The sequence below is a fragment of the Drosophila willistoni genome, assembly GCF_018902025.1.
Source record: "Drosophila willistoni isolate 14030-0811.24 chromosome 2R unlocalized genomic scaffold, UCI_dwil_1.1 Seg167, whole genome shotgun sequence".
NCBI classification, from domain to species: Eukaryota; Metazoa; Arthropoda; class Insecta; order Diptera; family Drosophilidae; genus Drosophila; species Drosophila willistoni.
In genome coordinates, this window is record NW_025814050.1 from 9,930,439 (window position 1) to 9,944,914 (window position 14,476).

The window sequence follows — 14,476 nt, forward strand, 5'->3', positions numbered from 1 at the left end:
AGAAAATGGGAATAAAGGAAGTAAGGGGCCCGGTTCGCGTTAACAACAAAAAGCTTTCATGTCATTCCCGATGAACCCTTTTTCTACGTTTTTTGCCTCTCGTTCTTTTTTTTTTCATTCTTTCTTTCAATTTTTGTTTTTTTTTTTTTGGTTTCTTTGGGTCTCTTTTGGCACGCAAGGCAAACATTTTTTATATGTGAAATGTAACACACACTTCGACAAATTGATACCAAGATTAAATCAAGACGGCCATGAGTCAACACAAAGCCAAATCGACTTTGCCCCTTCTATTTCCCTTCTACTTTCCCTTTCTTTTGGTAATTAAATTTTGTCCATAAATTATTGATGGTAAAGCAAAGTAAAAAAAAATACCTAGTTGGCAACTGCTTTTAGAGGGGTTCGCAGGTGTTTTGAGTCGCAGCATGGACTAATTATGGTGCACCTGAGCTCGTACTACGCGCAAAGAGATGCGGGCGTGTTGGAAAAGTATCGTATAAACATGTCACCAATATGTACTCGAAGATTTATTTACATTTAATTATATTCAATATTTTTGAGTGAATTGAATTGCTTGATCGACGAAATGTAATTACCCATGTAGTGTGAGTTATTTAAGGGGTTACGCCACCCCTGAGGTCCAAAAAACAAGTGAAAAAATGAATTATTACTGTGCGGCCAGTGTACAATTTAGGAAAAAACTTTTATTATACACAGATTGAGGGTACTTTAAAGAATATTTATTGAAAAAAAACATTTTTTTTTTAAACAAAATGGCGGAGATATGGGCCGGCCAGTGCCACCATGATTTGTAAATCCTTGCAGGTGGGGTGTCAAATTTCTCGGCTAAACATCACCCGAAAAATCCAAAAAAAAAATCTTGTTATTCAGGAAGGCTATGGCTATCCGCCCACGTAGGATTTTTTAAAAAATTTTTTTTTTTTGCAAAATGGCGGCTGTTTGAACAAAAAACACTCTTTTTCGGAGAACATTTTTGGCTAAACAGGACCTTAAATCAAAAAAATCCTACGTGGGCGGATACCCATCACTGTAAAGAATATGTGGTAAAAATTTAAGCCAAATCAGTAGATTCGGAGATATTTGACACCCCGGTTCAAAAAAAGTAGTTTCGAGAAAAACGCAAAAGAAAAAAATGTACCGCGTAGGGGCCGACTCGGCCGCGCTCACTTCTAAACGCTGTAACTTCGGAACTAATTCGAATACCGATATGATGTAAAGTGTAAAAGATTCTTAAAACTATAACGGTTTTTTAGAGCAAAAAAAAATTTTTTTTTTCAGGTGTGGCGTAACTCCTTAAATATCTTTAATTTCTTCAATAAATTTTCTAAAATAAGTGTTTCAAATATTTGTAAATTTGTATTTCATACGACTTTTTTATACTATGATATTTCTCCATTTTTATATTGATATTTCTCCATCAATGGATTTTATGAATGCTATAAATATATAGCACTATAGTGCTCCAATTCCACGAATTGTTTAACTTGCTTTTAATTGGGCAATAAAAAGCTTAAATATCAAGTTTCATTATAGTATTTCATTTAAATTGATGGCATAAAGTTTATACGCTTTAGACTAACATATCGACTCGGGTTTTCATGCTGATCAAGAACATAAGAACATAATAAAAATTGTGAATGCTCAAACCAGACGACTTGGTGAAATCTTAAATATGTAGATGAGCCAATTTTTTGTCCAATATTTACCTAAAACATCTCATTTGACGGATAAACTACTTTTTCTTTTATAATAATAAATGGCAACAAACCTTAAAAAACTTGTAAAAAAAAATTTTATATAATCGTCTTGCTCTTTAAAATATGAATTGACTTATCTTAATAAAAGCAAAACAAAACAATTTTTGAAATAAATTTTTTTGCAGTCTATAATTTACAAAAATAATTCTATTTATTTTCCTTTGCTTGAATAAATGAACGAATATCACTTTAATATTTTATTTTTGCTCTCTTTGCTAGTTTCGGTTTAAAATGTAATGTTTATTACACTTTCCTGATTTCCGACTTTATTATATTGTGTAATTCAATTTTCTAATAAATATATGGAGTTATCAATTATTTTTTCTCAATTATTTTTTCTTTTTTTTTTTTTATTTTTTCTCAACAATAATTCATTCTCACGCTCCCATCTCTAGTTGCACATTGGGAAATTTTTTTTTTTTTTTTTTGGCTATTCGCCATTTCTAATTTCAATTTGTACAACGAGTAGCTGCGGCTGCCTGTTTTGTATTTGAGTTCTAGTTTCTTTTCTTTTTGGTCCCCTTGTTTGGTTTCCTTCCATCAAGGACCAACACAAATGACGCCAAATGTCCATTGACATCGTTTTCTGGTTACGAATGGAACAGAATGGAGCAGAATGAAGTCGCCTGCTCAACATTAAAATTAATTACCACAAATGGACAAGTCTCATTACTGGCATTTCTTTTGGCTTTGGCTTTTGCTTTACCTATTTACTGAGCAAATACTTATATCGAAATAAGTATATAGAAATGTATGTATATAAACTATAGAAGACGAGAACAACCATGACCATTGTTATTTAGTGGCTATATATGTACATGTACATAGAATAGAGAGGGTGTGAGGAAAATGCCAAGGAAAATTAGAACAGGAAGAGAACAGCAAAGCGGAGTTAGCCAACTGGCCCTCTTTTTCCCTCCTTCTATCCATACTTATTGAATGCGAAACTATGTACCAAAGTTACTAAAGTAAATCATTAATTTGTTATATTGCCCTACACTTGAATTATTGTGGTATATTTGACGATTAAATGGAATTTCCAAATTGGACTTATCTTTAGCATAAATCATTTTATATCGTGGAATTTGTGAAAGCTTGTCCAAAACTCCATTCATGTGGTCTAACGTCATTTTTAATTTCTACTCTTAATTAAGCTACAATAGATAACCAAGTTAACAAGCTAAATCTTTCTAATCATATGAAAAGCTGTGAAAAAAATTGTTTCTATGAAAATGCCAATTAACTTGATCCACTTGTTAAAGCACACGATTATGTACAAAGAAGATCGATTTAAAAACTTTTATGATATGGTAAAATTGTAATATTTCTTATTTTATGCACTAGATTATCATTGTTATCATATATAAATAATTTATGTTTTATATTGACCCTGGGCAATAAGTGAATTGAAAAGTAAGTTTTGTTTTTGCTTTTTTCCAAGTACTTTCCAATTCTACAGAGTGATTTTTAGAGATATTTTTACACAAACTCTTACAATTAGACAAAACTTTTTGTGCTTATTAAATTTGACTTAACACAAATTTTTAAACAGAATGTTTGCTATCAATCCCCAAGTAAATATATATACTTTGGATAATGATTGATCAATCAATTCCTTCGTTGCCAAAACTTAAATATGTACATTCCAAATCTAGATCCCACAATATTTAACGTACCAAATAAAACGCAAATTTCTTTAGAATTTAAAAAAAAAATAGTTTATCTTCAGTAGTTTAATGGTCATTTATCAAAATAAATCGAGCATGATCCTTGTATTTAATAAATGGTATAAAATATACAACAACTGTTATCAAATAATAATTGAAAACGAGTTTTTATTTAAATTCCAAAATAGAAGAAGTAAGAAATTTTTTGTCCAAATTATATATCTATATATTTTTGTTCAGCCACGTTCAACTGGCTTAACTTTTTGTAGCGCATTTTTGAGTATAGCAATTGAATGCATTGCCAAGCAAAAGCTTCAATATAACAAAACCTCATACCTCATTCTCCCTTTACAGCATCCGCAACTGTATATAACAATGGCAAACTCGCCACTTTAACATGGCTTCAACCATTGTGAATGTTTGTGTTTGTGTGTTTTGGGTGTGTTTCGGGATGTATGGCAACAAACAAAACTGAACTCAGCTGAAAAACGAATGGACACAGCATCTGCGAATGAATAAAAGAATGCAAGTTTGGCAAAAAGCCTGAAAGCGAAGCAACAACAACAACAACAACAAAAAATGAAGCTGAAAATCATGAATTATTTTGTACATTAGCAATTGTTGTTATTCTTTAGTATAGGTTTCTCTATGTGTATGTGTATGTGTATTGGTGTGCCAATAATAGTCAAGTTTGACTTTGTTATAATAAAACTTTTTGAACTTCTTATATACAAACATATACATATATCATTACAATTGTTTTTGTTTGCTTTTACTTCCTATTCACAATTACTCAATGTGTTTTTGTGCTTTAAGCCAAGAAAATTTAGAAATTGCTAAATTGTTAAACATTTATTTTTCAAAGCAAAGAGAAAAAAATTTCAACAAAGAAATGTATCTTGTATTATATAACTAAAAGAAAGCTAAACTCTCCACTATGGGAAATTATACCACTCTTTGGGACCTACATAAAATTTTTTGCATCTTATGATGATGTTTCTTTCTTTGGTAGCTAAAAGTATTGAGCTTTGGACTTTTTAATAATGACAATATCGAAAACAAAAACATTTAAATATATGCTTTCTGATTTTCACAGCTCCAACACATTATATTTTTTTGGTAAAATTTTTTGTGCTTATAAGTTTGGCCATTTAACAAAACAGTTTGCCACAATCTAAAGCCTCGCACTCCATTGTTCAGATAACCAAATTAGTGGCCATGGTTTTTCACTCATTGGTTAGGCCATTTGGTTGTGATCTGCCATTCACTTTAGTTGAGTGTATAAAATATGTAAACGAAACCCACCCACCCATCCCGTTTCGACCCATGACTATGTGGCCGTGCAGGTGAATGCTTTTGAACAAACGCAACTGCAAGTGCCAACATTCGCCCAACCCCGACCCGCCCCACCCCAAAACACCACAATCCAACACGCACACATAGACATATAAAAACTTTGTTTAATTGTTTTAAAATGTCCGTGTATTGGCTTTTATTTGTGCTCATAATTTATGCATGATATGCCTTTTTCCGCTCTCTTTCTCTCTATCTCTTTCGCCCTCTCTCTTTCTCTGTATGCACATACATACATATATGGAGTTATCGGCGCCATTTTTGGAATTGACTGCAAAAAGTCAAATCGAAAAGTTTACATATTCCCAATGGTTTTTTGTTATTGTTGTTATTGATGAATGAATATTTAACAAATCAAATCTGCCGATCAATAGCTGAACAAAATTATAGAGTAACTAGAAGTTAATTGAAAAAATCTGTGAAATATGAAACACATTAAAATATCACCATAAATATTTAATTTATAAAGTCCATAAGTTTTTCTGCGATAAACAGGTAACTATTCAATTAATATTAATTGATAAGGCAATTGAAAAGCTACTACTCAAATAGTCTGTCTACTTTATAATAGCCGCTAGTAATCTGTTGGAAAGTTCTTCTCACCCGTTGTATAGTTGGCACTTTCTTTAGAGTTTTTTCAAATTTAATATTTATGATAGACATGGAGATTTGATTTTAAGATTTTAAGACAGCAAAACTATGAGATGGTTTTAACTAAATGAATTAGATCTATAACTTAAGCAATCTTAAGTATATTTTTTTTAGATTTTAATTGTTAGATACTAAGTTTTAAAGACATGATCTAGGGCTACCAATAAGAAAATGTAGGCCAAAAGAGACAACTAGAGGTTAATCGGAATATGGATTTTTTACAAAAGTCTTTCGATCACATACCCCCTATGCAAAAATTTGGCTTAAAAGTGTTGGTTATTTTTGCTGGCCTTCTGGAACAGCCTTTTCGCTTTCCAATTCCAAAATAATAAAGCAATTGATAGCTCTAATATGTGATAAAACTTGGACTAAAATTAAATTAGGAGGTGATAGTAGTTACTTTTTTATAATTATACAAATACAAAGTGTATTAAAGACTACCTCCTAAAACATCATAAAAGAAAGAATAAAATTTATAAAATGAACTCACTTGACTTATCAAATTTCGTAAAATGTTGTTAGCTAATCAACTGCTAACATTTTGCCAAGGGGGCGACAAAAACCATATAATGATTATATAAAGACTCTAAAGTGGAAGAAGGCACAACTACATACTTATATTGCATTACAGCTAGTAGACCTAGTAATTTCACAACTCAATGATCAATCGTCTACCTTATCTATGTCGGACTATGAAATTTCTGAATTTAGGAAAACTAAGCACTAGTAAAATCATTGAAGTTATCAGGTTTTTTTTACATTTTTCAAGGATTAAGATCTCATCTTTAAGTTAAAACTGCAAAAACTCTTATAGAAATTGTACTTATAGTAATCGTATACATATTCTTCATATGTTATATAGCATAAAATTAGTATTAGGACATAATCAAAATATAGTTCAGATTTGCAGCATGCATTGTTAAATAATTTTATATGATATCTGCGTGCAATGGACACAGAGCCGCTTATTATATCGCATTTTTCCAACATTTATCAGAATTTGAAAGTAACTTTCTATGTACTTATTTAACGTTACATACATATATTGACTTTTAGCCTTATAACTTTGACCTTGTAACGCATTCGCTTGAGAAAAGTTTCATCAACTTTGCCCTTGGGTGTTTATAAGCCTCCAATCGCGCCACTTTATAACCACAACTGCACACCTCCTTCCCCTGCCCTTACTGTTACTCCACCTCCTCCTCCTCCTCCTCCTGTCATGCACTGCATAAATGGTCACACAAATTTGCCATTATAAACTTTTTAACAGTTATTCACGCGTGCCCACTTAAATATGCAACAATTTCCGCATAATTTCATAAACAACCGCCGCAGGAGCCACACCATTTCAGTTACGGATTCAGGTGATGCCCAGAAGGCAAGGCTAATCACGTGTCGTTCCAAAGCGAACTCTATATATCTATGACACTCATAGCGAAAGAGATGGAAAGAGACAAAGTGGGAGAGAGAGAAAGAACAAGAGCAAGTGAGGTATATGTTCTGCATGTCTGTGCGTATGATAGAACTTGACGGTGAGCCTATGGCCAAGCAATTATTACGCACCAGCAAGCACGCAACAAACACACATACCCACACACGCACCCACACACACTCACACATGGTTGAGTAAACAGACAGGACACACACATGGTGTGTGTCTGACAGGATTTGCGGCTAGTGCGGGTGCTTCTGACCGATGATTAATATGAAGCAATTTTCTCACTCCACCAACTCTCTATCCAATTTGTATGTGTGTGTGAGAGTTTTTCTATATGTATGCTTTTGGCGATGCGTGAAAATGTCAGGCGATTTTCAACGCCACGCGACTTCTAAACTGTTGAGCTATTAAAACTAAACAAGATAACGAAATCCACAAAATTAGATTAGACCAAAAGGCAAAAAAAAAAAAGCACAAAAATATGACGTGTGAATGTGGAGTATCAATCATTTTATGAAAATATCTAAACTGGGTCAAGTGTTAAGAGCTTTATTTAGTAGATCATCTATCAACTAGTACTTAGAAGCTCACAAATTATTAGACAACTGAGCGAGACTAATAACAATAGGAACAGAGAATCTGAGTTCTGAAATGAACAGTTATTAATTGAGAGGTTTTGGAATGACAAAAGACAACAAATAGACTACCCAATGCCGACATCCAACTTTCTTATCTTTCTTGGTTTTTTTTCCTTCCACTTCATATATCCTTGGTTTCTTTTAATATTTGTATCTATATTTTTTTAAATTGACTTTCTGCTCCCCAAACGCTTTAAACGAAGTTTTGTCGATATCAATTTGCATCACTACATCTAATCCAATATCTTTTTCATATTCTTTTAACCCTATTTTGGTTCAATGAATACCTCTAAAGAACTGTATGAATCTTTTCTTTTTTTGCAATTTGATCTTGGTCTTGGTCTTCAACTCAATCATAATAAAATTCCAACTAATCTAACTAAAACTCTCTCAATAAAATGTCCCCCCCTTACATGTAACGTATGTACGTTATTTCCTAAAATAATTGTCCCTGATTAGATTATGTCTTCGAAAGCTCTCTAAAATGGTTTTTTAAATTGATTTTTTAATATATTGTCTCTCTTTGTTTTTGTTGCCTAAGTTGTATCTATTTCTAAGCTATCTCTCTTTGAGTTACCTTTTTGTTTCTCTTAGTTGTCTTATTAGGTTGTCGTTATCTAAGGTTTATCTTCATAATTTGTCTCACATTCCAAATTGTCTTTTTCTAAGTTATATTTTTCTCTAAGTTGTCTCTCTTACATTTAATATGGACTTTATTTAAGTAACCTTTATGATAGATAAAGGTTCATAATAAATTTCTAGAGATATCTTGAACTTTTCTTTTAATCCCTTTCTTGATCATAATTGTGACACAGGTTTTGTATTCAGAATATTGTATACCGCAAGATTCATTCGTTCCTCATCGCAAAGGACGAGTATTTGTTTCACAAATATTCAAATATAATTTATAGAAATTTCATTGTAATTTATTCATTGGCTGACAATTGTTATTATTGGCAGCAGTCAGGTAACTGAACAAATGACTATCGGTATTAGATTGTATAAGTATATGTATATGTATGTATACAAAATGTATGCATACATGTGCGCATTAAGGCTCAACAAACTTGCCTATACCTCAGGAGTCCTTTGGCTGAGCCTTTGCTCCACTTTGGCCAAACTTACCTGAACATTATTTACATATCAAAACCAAATTCGAAGCTCTAACCGAAACCCCAAAAAGCAAAGCCCGCATGGCATAAATACAAATACAAGTTGAGCGAAGGAAGAAACTGCGGGAGGCAGACAAACACATCGAAACACGGCACACACACACAAAGAGAAGAACCCAAAACCAGAACTAAGGGCAAGGGAAAGAACAGAACAACAAAAATGTATGGATAAAGCTTAACATTAAATATTTATAAATATTACGTATACGTAATCGAATTGATTGATTTTGCAATTTCACGCAAAGCGAAACAAAAACCAACCAAGAAGTTGAGAAAGAGAAAGAGAAGAGTACAACAAAAAAGGAATAAAGAGATAAAAAAGGAAGAAGGAGAGAGTAAAGAAAAAAGGATTAGGTTGGTTTTTATTTCTGGTTAGTTAGTTGTTTGGTATGAGTATCTTAAGTGATTTCTAACAGTGTGCGATGGCCAAGATAAAATACATTATGTTAATGTCCACACACACACACACACACACACACACGTACACACACACAGTACACAGTACATAAAGGAGTAACAAGTTGCTGACTTGCCACGCCCACCACATTAAATAGTAGAGAGAAGTCAATCTCCAGAATAAACGCAAGTTTCTGGTTACATCGTCTTGGCCCAAGTATCCGCAATCACATAATGGCACGTGTTTGCTGTCAAGGGCAACCTCCTCAAAATAAAAACCCTTCAAAAAAAAAAAAAAAGAAGTGCCACCGATCCAAACGATGAGGGACCAAAAAGGGTTTAACGCTGTTAAAATTATTGGTAATTTGATGTTTTATTACATTTTCGGTTTCCCCTTCCAAACTCCATTTCATCCCCATTGCCTTTATTGTTTCTCTCTCTCTCTCTCTCTCTCTCTCTCTCCCTGTCTTTCTCTTTTCGGGTTAAGTCATTTTGATGTGCTTTTTACAGCAGATCCTTGGACCTTACATATTTGCTTTGGTTAGGTTGCTTTAAAATTTATGAATTTTTGCTTCATTTGTTCAGACGAAAATTAATGAGATTTAAGGGCAATTTTTTTTCTGGTTGTAATTGTCAACACTTTCTTTTATGATTATGTAATAAATATTTAAGTTTTGAAGTTTACTTACCACAAAAAGTAGCACCACTTGAATTTGTTTAGACTTGCAATTAATGTTTGCCGACATTTTTATCAGCATTTTCTCGTAATCATGATTTCATGCTGAAAGTAAAGTAAAAGAAATATTTAATTGAAATTTAATGTAAATTAATTAATTATTTTAACTATGATAATTATTATGCAAATATTCACACCTCACAAAACACCGCGAGCAATTAGGTAAAATGTAAATAAAACCCTATAACGTTGAACTTTTTGCATTTTAACAACATATATGTATAAACATAAACAAACAAATACATTGCTGTTAAGGGTGAAGAACCCTTCTGAAATAATTAAGCAAAATATTTTAAAATATATTTTGTCAAAAGAGTTTTTCCAATTTATATATTCGTTGAAACTTGTATACTCTTTCATTTTCTTGTGTTTTCTACTAAAAGCTTTGATATAACAACATAGCACCATATTTTATTATAATCATTACCCAGACTTAGAAAAATTTAATGTTTTTTATTATCGTACGTATTATTCTATATATTTGTATTTTAAATAACAAATCTCTGCATCTTTTCTAAAACACCATATGGGCATTTTCAAAGAGGGGAACTTGGAAAAATTATCTTTTATTGATTTAAAACATTAAAAAAAATATTTTCTATAGCATATTTAAACACTTTAGTATTTTAAACTCAAAACTTACTTCAATATTATAGCTATGAATTCTTATGGCCCACCAACCCAATTTTTTTCTGATAAAAGAAGCTTGAACTGATTATCAACAGATAAAGTTAAAAGATCAAAATTAATAAATTAATTTTTATTTAACCAATTATAACAGTTTTTTAACTTCTAAAGGGTCCTAAAAACTTATATTATGTAATTATACTCTATTTGTTTAACGTTTGACCTAGTTGCATATATAATTTTTAATAGTCCTACATACATATTTATGGCAGTTCTTATTACGTTTATATTCTGCTGTTTTGAAATGATTTTAAACATAAATTAAAAGTTAACAAACGACAACCAATATCACAAACAAATAACCAATCCACAATCTGATTCTCAAACCTAACTGAACTTATTTCAGTTTTGATTCAAAGGGATTTGTAATGAAGTCATATATTTGATGTAAAAAGTAACCAATAAATTTGCCAAGAAGCTCAAGGACCTATATAGAAGGAATTAGTTCTGATAGATGTTAATAGATTTCCTAATTTCGCCATGAATATTTTTCCAATATTTGATTGGCGTTGTGTTGTCTCAGGCTTAGGCAGCTTTTCTAACAAAATTACACATAAATTCTACGTAGTACTTTTATAATATAGAAATATTTTACGGAGCCCCATATAAATATTATTTTCATAGAGTCCTAGAGTCCAGAAATTACACTTTTTGTAAATCAATCAAATTCGAATTTCCATAAAATCAAGTGGTTCTAATTCAAGAACGTTCACCAACACCGTCCTATCAATTTCTTTCACATATAAAGTAGCTTCACATCAATATTTATAGATAGCTATGTATGAAATTTTATTTGCACTGTTTAATTGATCAAAAATTTTGTATAAATAAAAATGAATGTAGAACAAAAATAAATGAAATTTCTTTCCCTTCTCTAAGAAAAGTTAAAATACCCACTTGAAGGGGATAACAAACGATTAATAAAGGCAAATTGGGGAACCCAGCTGAGTGAATGTTGCTAAGATATATGTCTCAGAAAACAGTCAAGATGAGAGGAAAGTAAAATTTTACGGATTGGAGGGGATGGAATCGGTAAGACAAACAAACATAATAAATACATTCGTTGGCAGTGGGAAAACATTTGTCATTTCAAATTAAGTACAAAACGACATTATTCATTTTCTCTACAAAAGCTGAATAATTTTTGCAAGACAAAAGGAAAACGCTAATTTAAAATTTTATTTTTAGCCTTGAAAAAAAAACAGCAAAAAAAAAACATGAATAAAGTTATTTGTGGAGCTACAAATATGAAGCCATTTATAGAAATTCTTAATCAATTTATGACAATCGAATTGCCCTCAAATTGTTTTCCCTGTAAACGCTCATTGGAGACCACTAAAACTCTAAAAATACCCTGAGCTCCCCCTTCCCCACTTCTTGGCACTTAATGGATGAGAAACTTTAATTCGATTATCTCAATTTTGACAGGCCATAAAAACTGATCACACGATATTCTCGATTAAGTCTATATAGTTTCACAAAATGTCAACACTTTCTCGACAAGAGACAAATATAGATATTTAGCTTCAAATATTCCAAGAACAAAAGTAATAAATTAATAGAAGAAAATTTCGTGGCCCATATTTTTGGAATGGATGACCGCCCAGGCACGTGGGTGTTTCTGTTTTTTTCCTCTCTTGGCACAAAAACTCACGCAGGTGATTTTATGTGGCAGACAAATGTAACCTAAACAGGGAGACACAAAATGGGGTTAAAGCGCAAATGTAATTAGACTTTTTTTGTTGAAATAGGGTTTTGTAGATTAGGGGCGTGTGTGGGTTAATTTGAGATTTATTTGGTTAAAAAATTTATGGTAAAGGTTTTGCTTGGGGTTGAATGGTCTTTTACTTTATGCTGGAGGTCACAATTATAAATATTAAATTATTCATTCATGTGAAACATCTGCTATGTTTTTTGATGTCATCACAATTTACAATTTAAATTGTGCGTTATCCCACGTTGTGAGTGCTTTTTTCATGAGCTGGCAAATCTCAGTAGCCTTTTTTGTTAAGTTGTATTTATAGTTTTTTAATTAGTTCTCCAAAAAAAGAAAGAAAAAAAAGTGGTTTGATTGGCAAAATCACTAGTTACCCAAATGAATTTCGAAAGTAGAATAAAAATGACAATGAGCTTCAATTTTGAATTAATCATAGTAACAGATTTTTAAATGTTTTTGATTTATTCATAGTAATTTTAACTTTTTGCAGTCTGTACTCAAGCTGAAAAATGTATAATTTTAAAAAAGATATTAATAAATCTTCCAAGTTTTCAAATTAATTTCTGTTTTCTAAGATATGGAAAAACTGTTCAGTAAGAAAGTCTTATGTAAGCGATGGGTTTTTTTTCAAACTTATAACTTTCTCTTATACTTTCTACACCAATTCTATAACGCCTTATGAACTTTATGCTCAAAGTACACTTTTTTGGAAAGCTTCAAAAATATTTTATACCCCTGAAATAAGAATAAAAGTCCAACCATTACCTAAAAGTAAAAAGAGTAATTATGATACCTTTTCACATCTTCAGTCGAAATAAGATGTCTATTTTATTCACACAAAATAATTCTCCTTAAAAAATGTTGGTAAAATTTCCATTTATAGCATTGTTATTGAACAATTAAATCTCTTACTCCATAGTTACTTAAAAAATACAGCACTATTATAATTTCAAGATTTAATTTTTCTCCTCTTTTTTTGTTGTGCCGCAATTTAATTGAATTCATGTAATATTCTCCCATGCCACTCAATTTAACTGACTCTTCCTGGATGGCCCAGCCGCAATTTGCATATCGTTCTGGCGCAATTAATTAAAAAATTTAAAACCTGATTTAACGAACACAAAAAAAAAAAACCAGACAAAAAATCTCAAATTCAGACGACGTGGTACAAAGTGAAAACCCGAAAGAGAATACTTGAAAAGAAATTAACTATGCGCTCTGTCCTTTTCTATATTACTCTGTCGTTCTCTCTCTCTCCCTCTTTCCCTTTCATTTTGGTTGGCCCTGTGACGTTGTCATTGTCATTGTTGTCTATCTTTTTTTAGGGGGTGCAAATGTTGCACATTGAACTTTTAATTAGCAGACAAAAGGGGCAAATGTATTTGTTCTACCTCTAGTTCTACTATAATCAAAGCAACGGGCATAAGAAAACGATGGATCGGCCATAGTGTACCTTAGAATAAGTAGAACTTATTTAAAGCCAGATTAATTAAGAATTCATAATTGAGATAGTAAAAGACTTTGACAATTAAAATAAAAAAAACATTGAAAAAATATCGATTCTGTTTTTTAAAAATTTGCAATTATAAATAAATATTATTATATGCCAGAAGATTTAAAATGTGTTTCTTTATGGATTTCTACCGCTACCCAAAAAAATCAACAAATTGCCATCACAAGGCTATATGTTAATAGATTTAATCGGGAACGATTAGGTTTAAGTCCACAAAAGTGAATTATTTTATAATCTTATTTATGTCAAAAATTATGTGGCCCAACATTCGCTAGGGATTACATTTTTTAAAAATGAGACCCAATTTTTATTTTAAATCAAAAATTCGGAATTGCCCAATATGTCGTTAATACTCATATATACCGAATCAACAATAGATAAAGATAGAACTTCAATCAAAACCGCATAATCAAATTTTTGCTTTGTTTTTTATGTCTGTCTTAACATTTAGGCACAATTTTCTGTGGTATTTTTCCTATGATTGAATTTTTTTATTAGTAAACAGAATTGTATTCTAAATTGCAACAGTGTTTAAATATCTATGTACGGTACTCAATATATTAAATTAAACGAAATGAAAGTTGATCTTAAATCATATTTATAACATTTTGGTATAAATTGTGTTATGATATGTACTTGAAAATATCTTTAAAAACCTAAAAGTAGACGAATTTATAATAAAGAAGTTCTTTTAATTCCAATTAGATTACAAAGAAAAAAAAGATTAACAAAT

At 31.2% G+C, this 14,476-nt stretch overlaps 1 protein-coding gene across 3 annotated transcripts in view; it reads right to left on the reverse strand.

Annotated features, from left to right (window-relative positions):
• LOC6644440 (protein madd-4) overlaps positions 1-14,476 on the reverse strand; it is a 77,025-nt gene that overhangs the window by 51,022 nt on the left and 11,527 nt on the right. For all 3 annotated transcript variants that reach the window (XM_023176694.2, XM_023176693.2, XM_002067166.4), the window contains exon 2: positions 9,780-9,871. In XM_023176694.2, coding sequence (XP_023032462.1) covers positions 9,780-9,848 — 69 coding nt within the window. In that variant the 5' untranslated portion in view covers positions 9,849-9,871. The remainder of the gene's footprint in view (positions 1-9,779; positions 9,872-14,476) is intronic.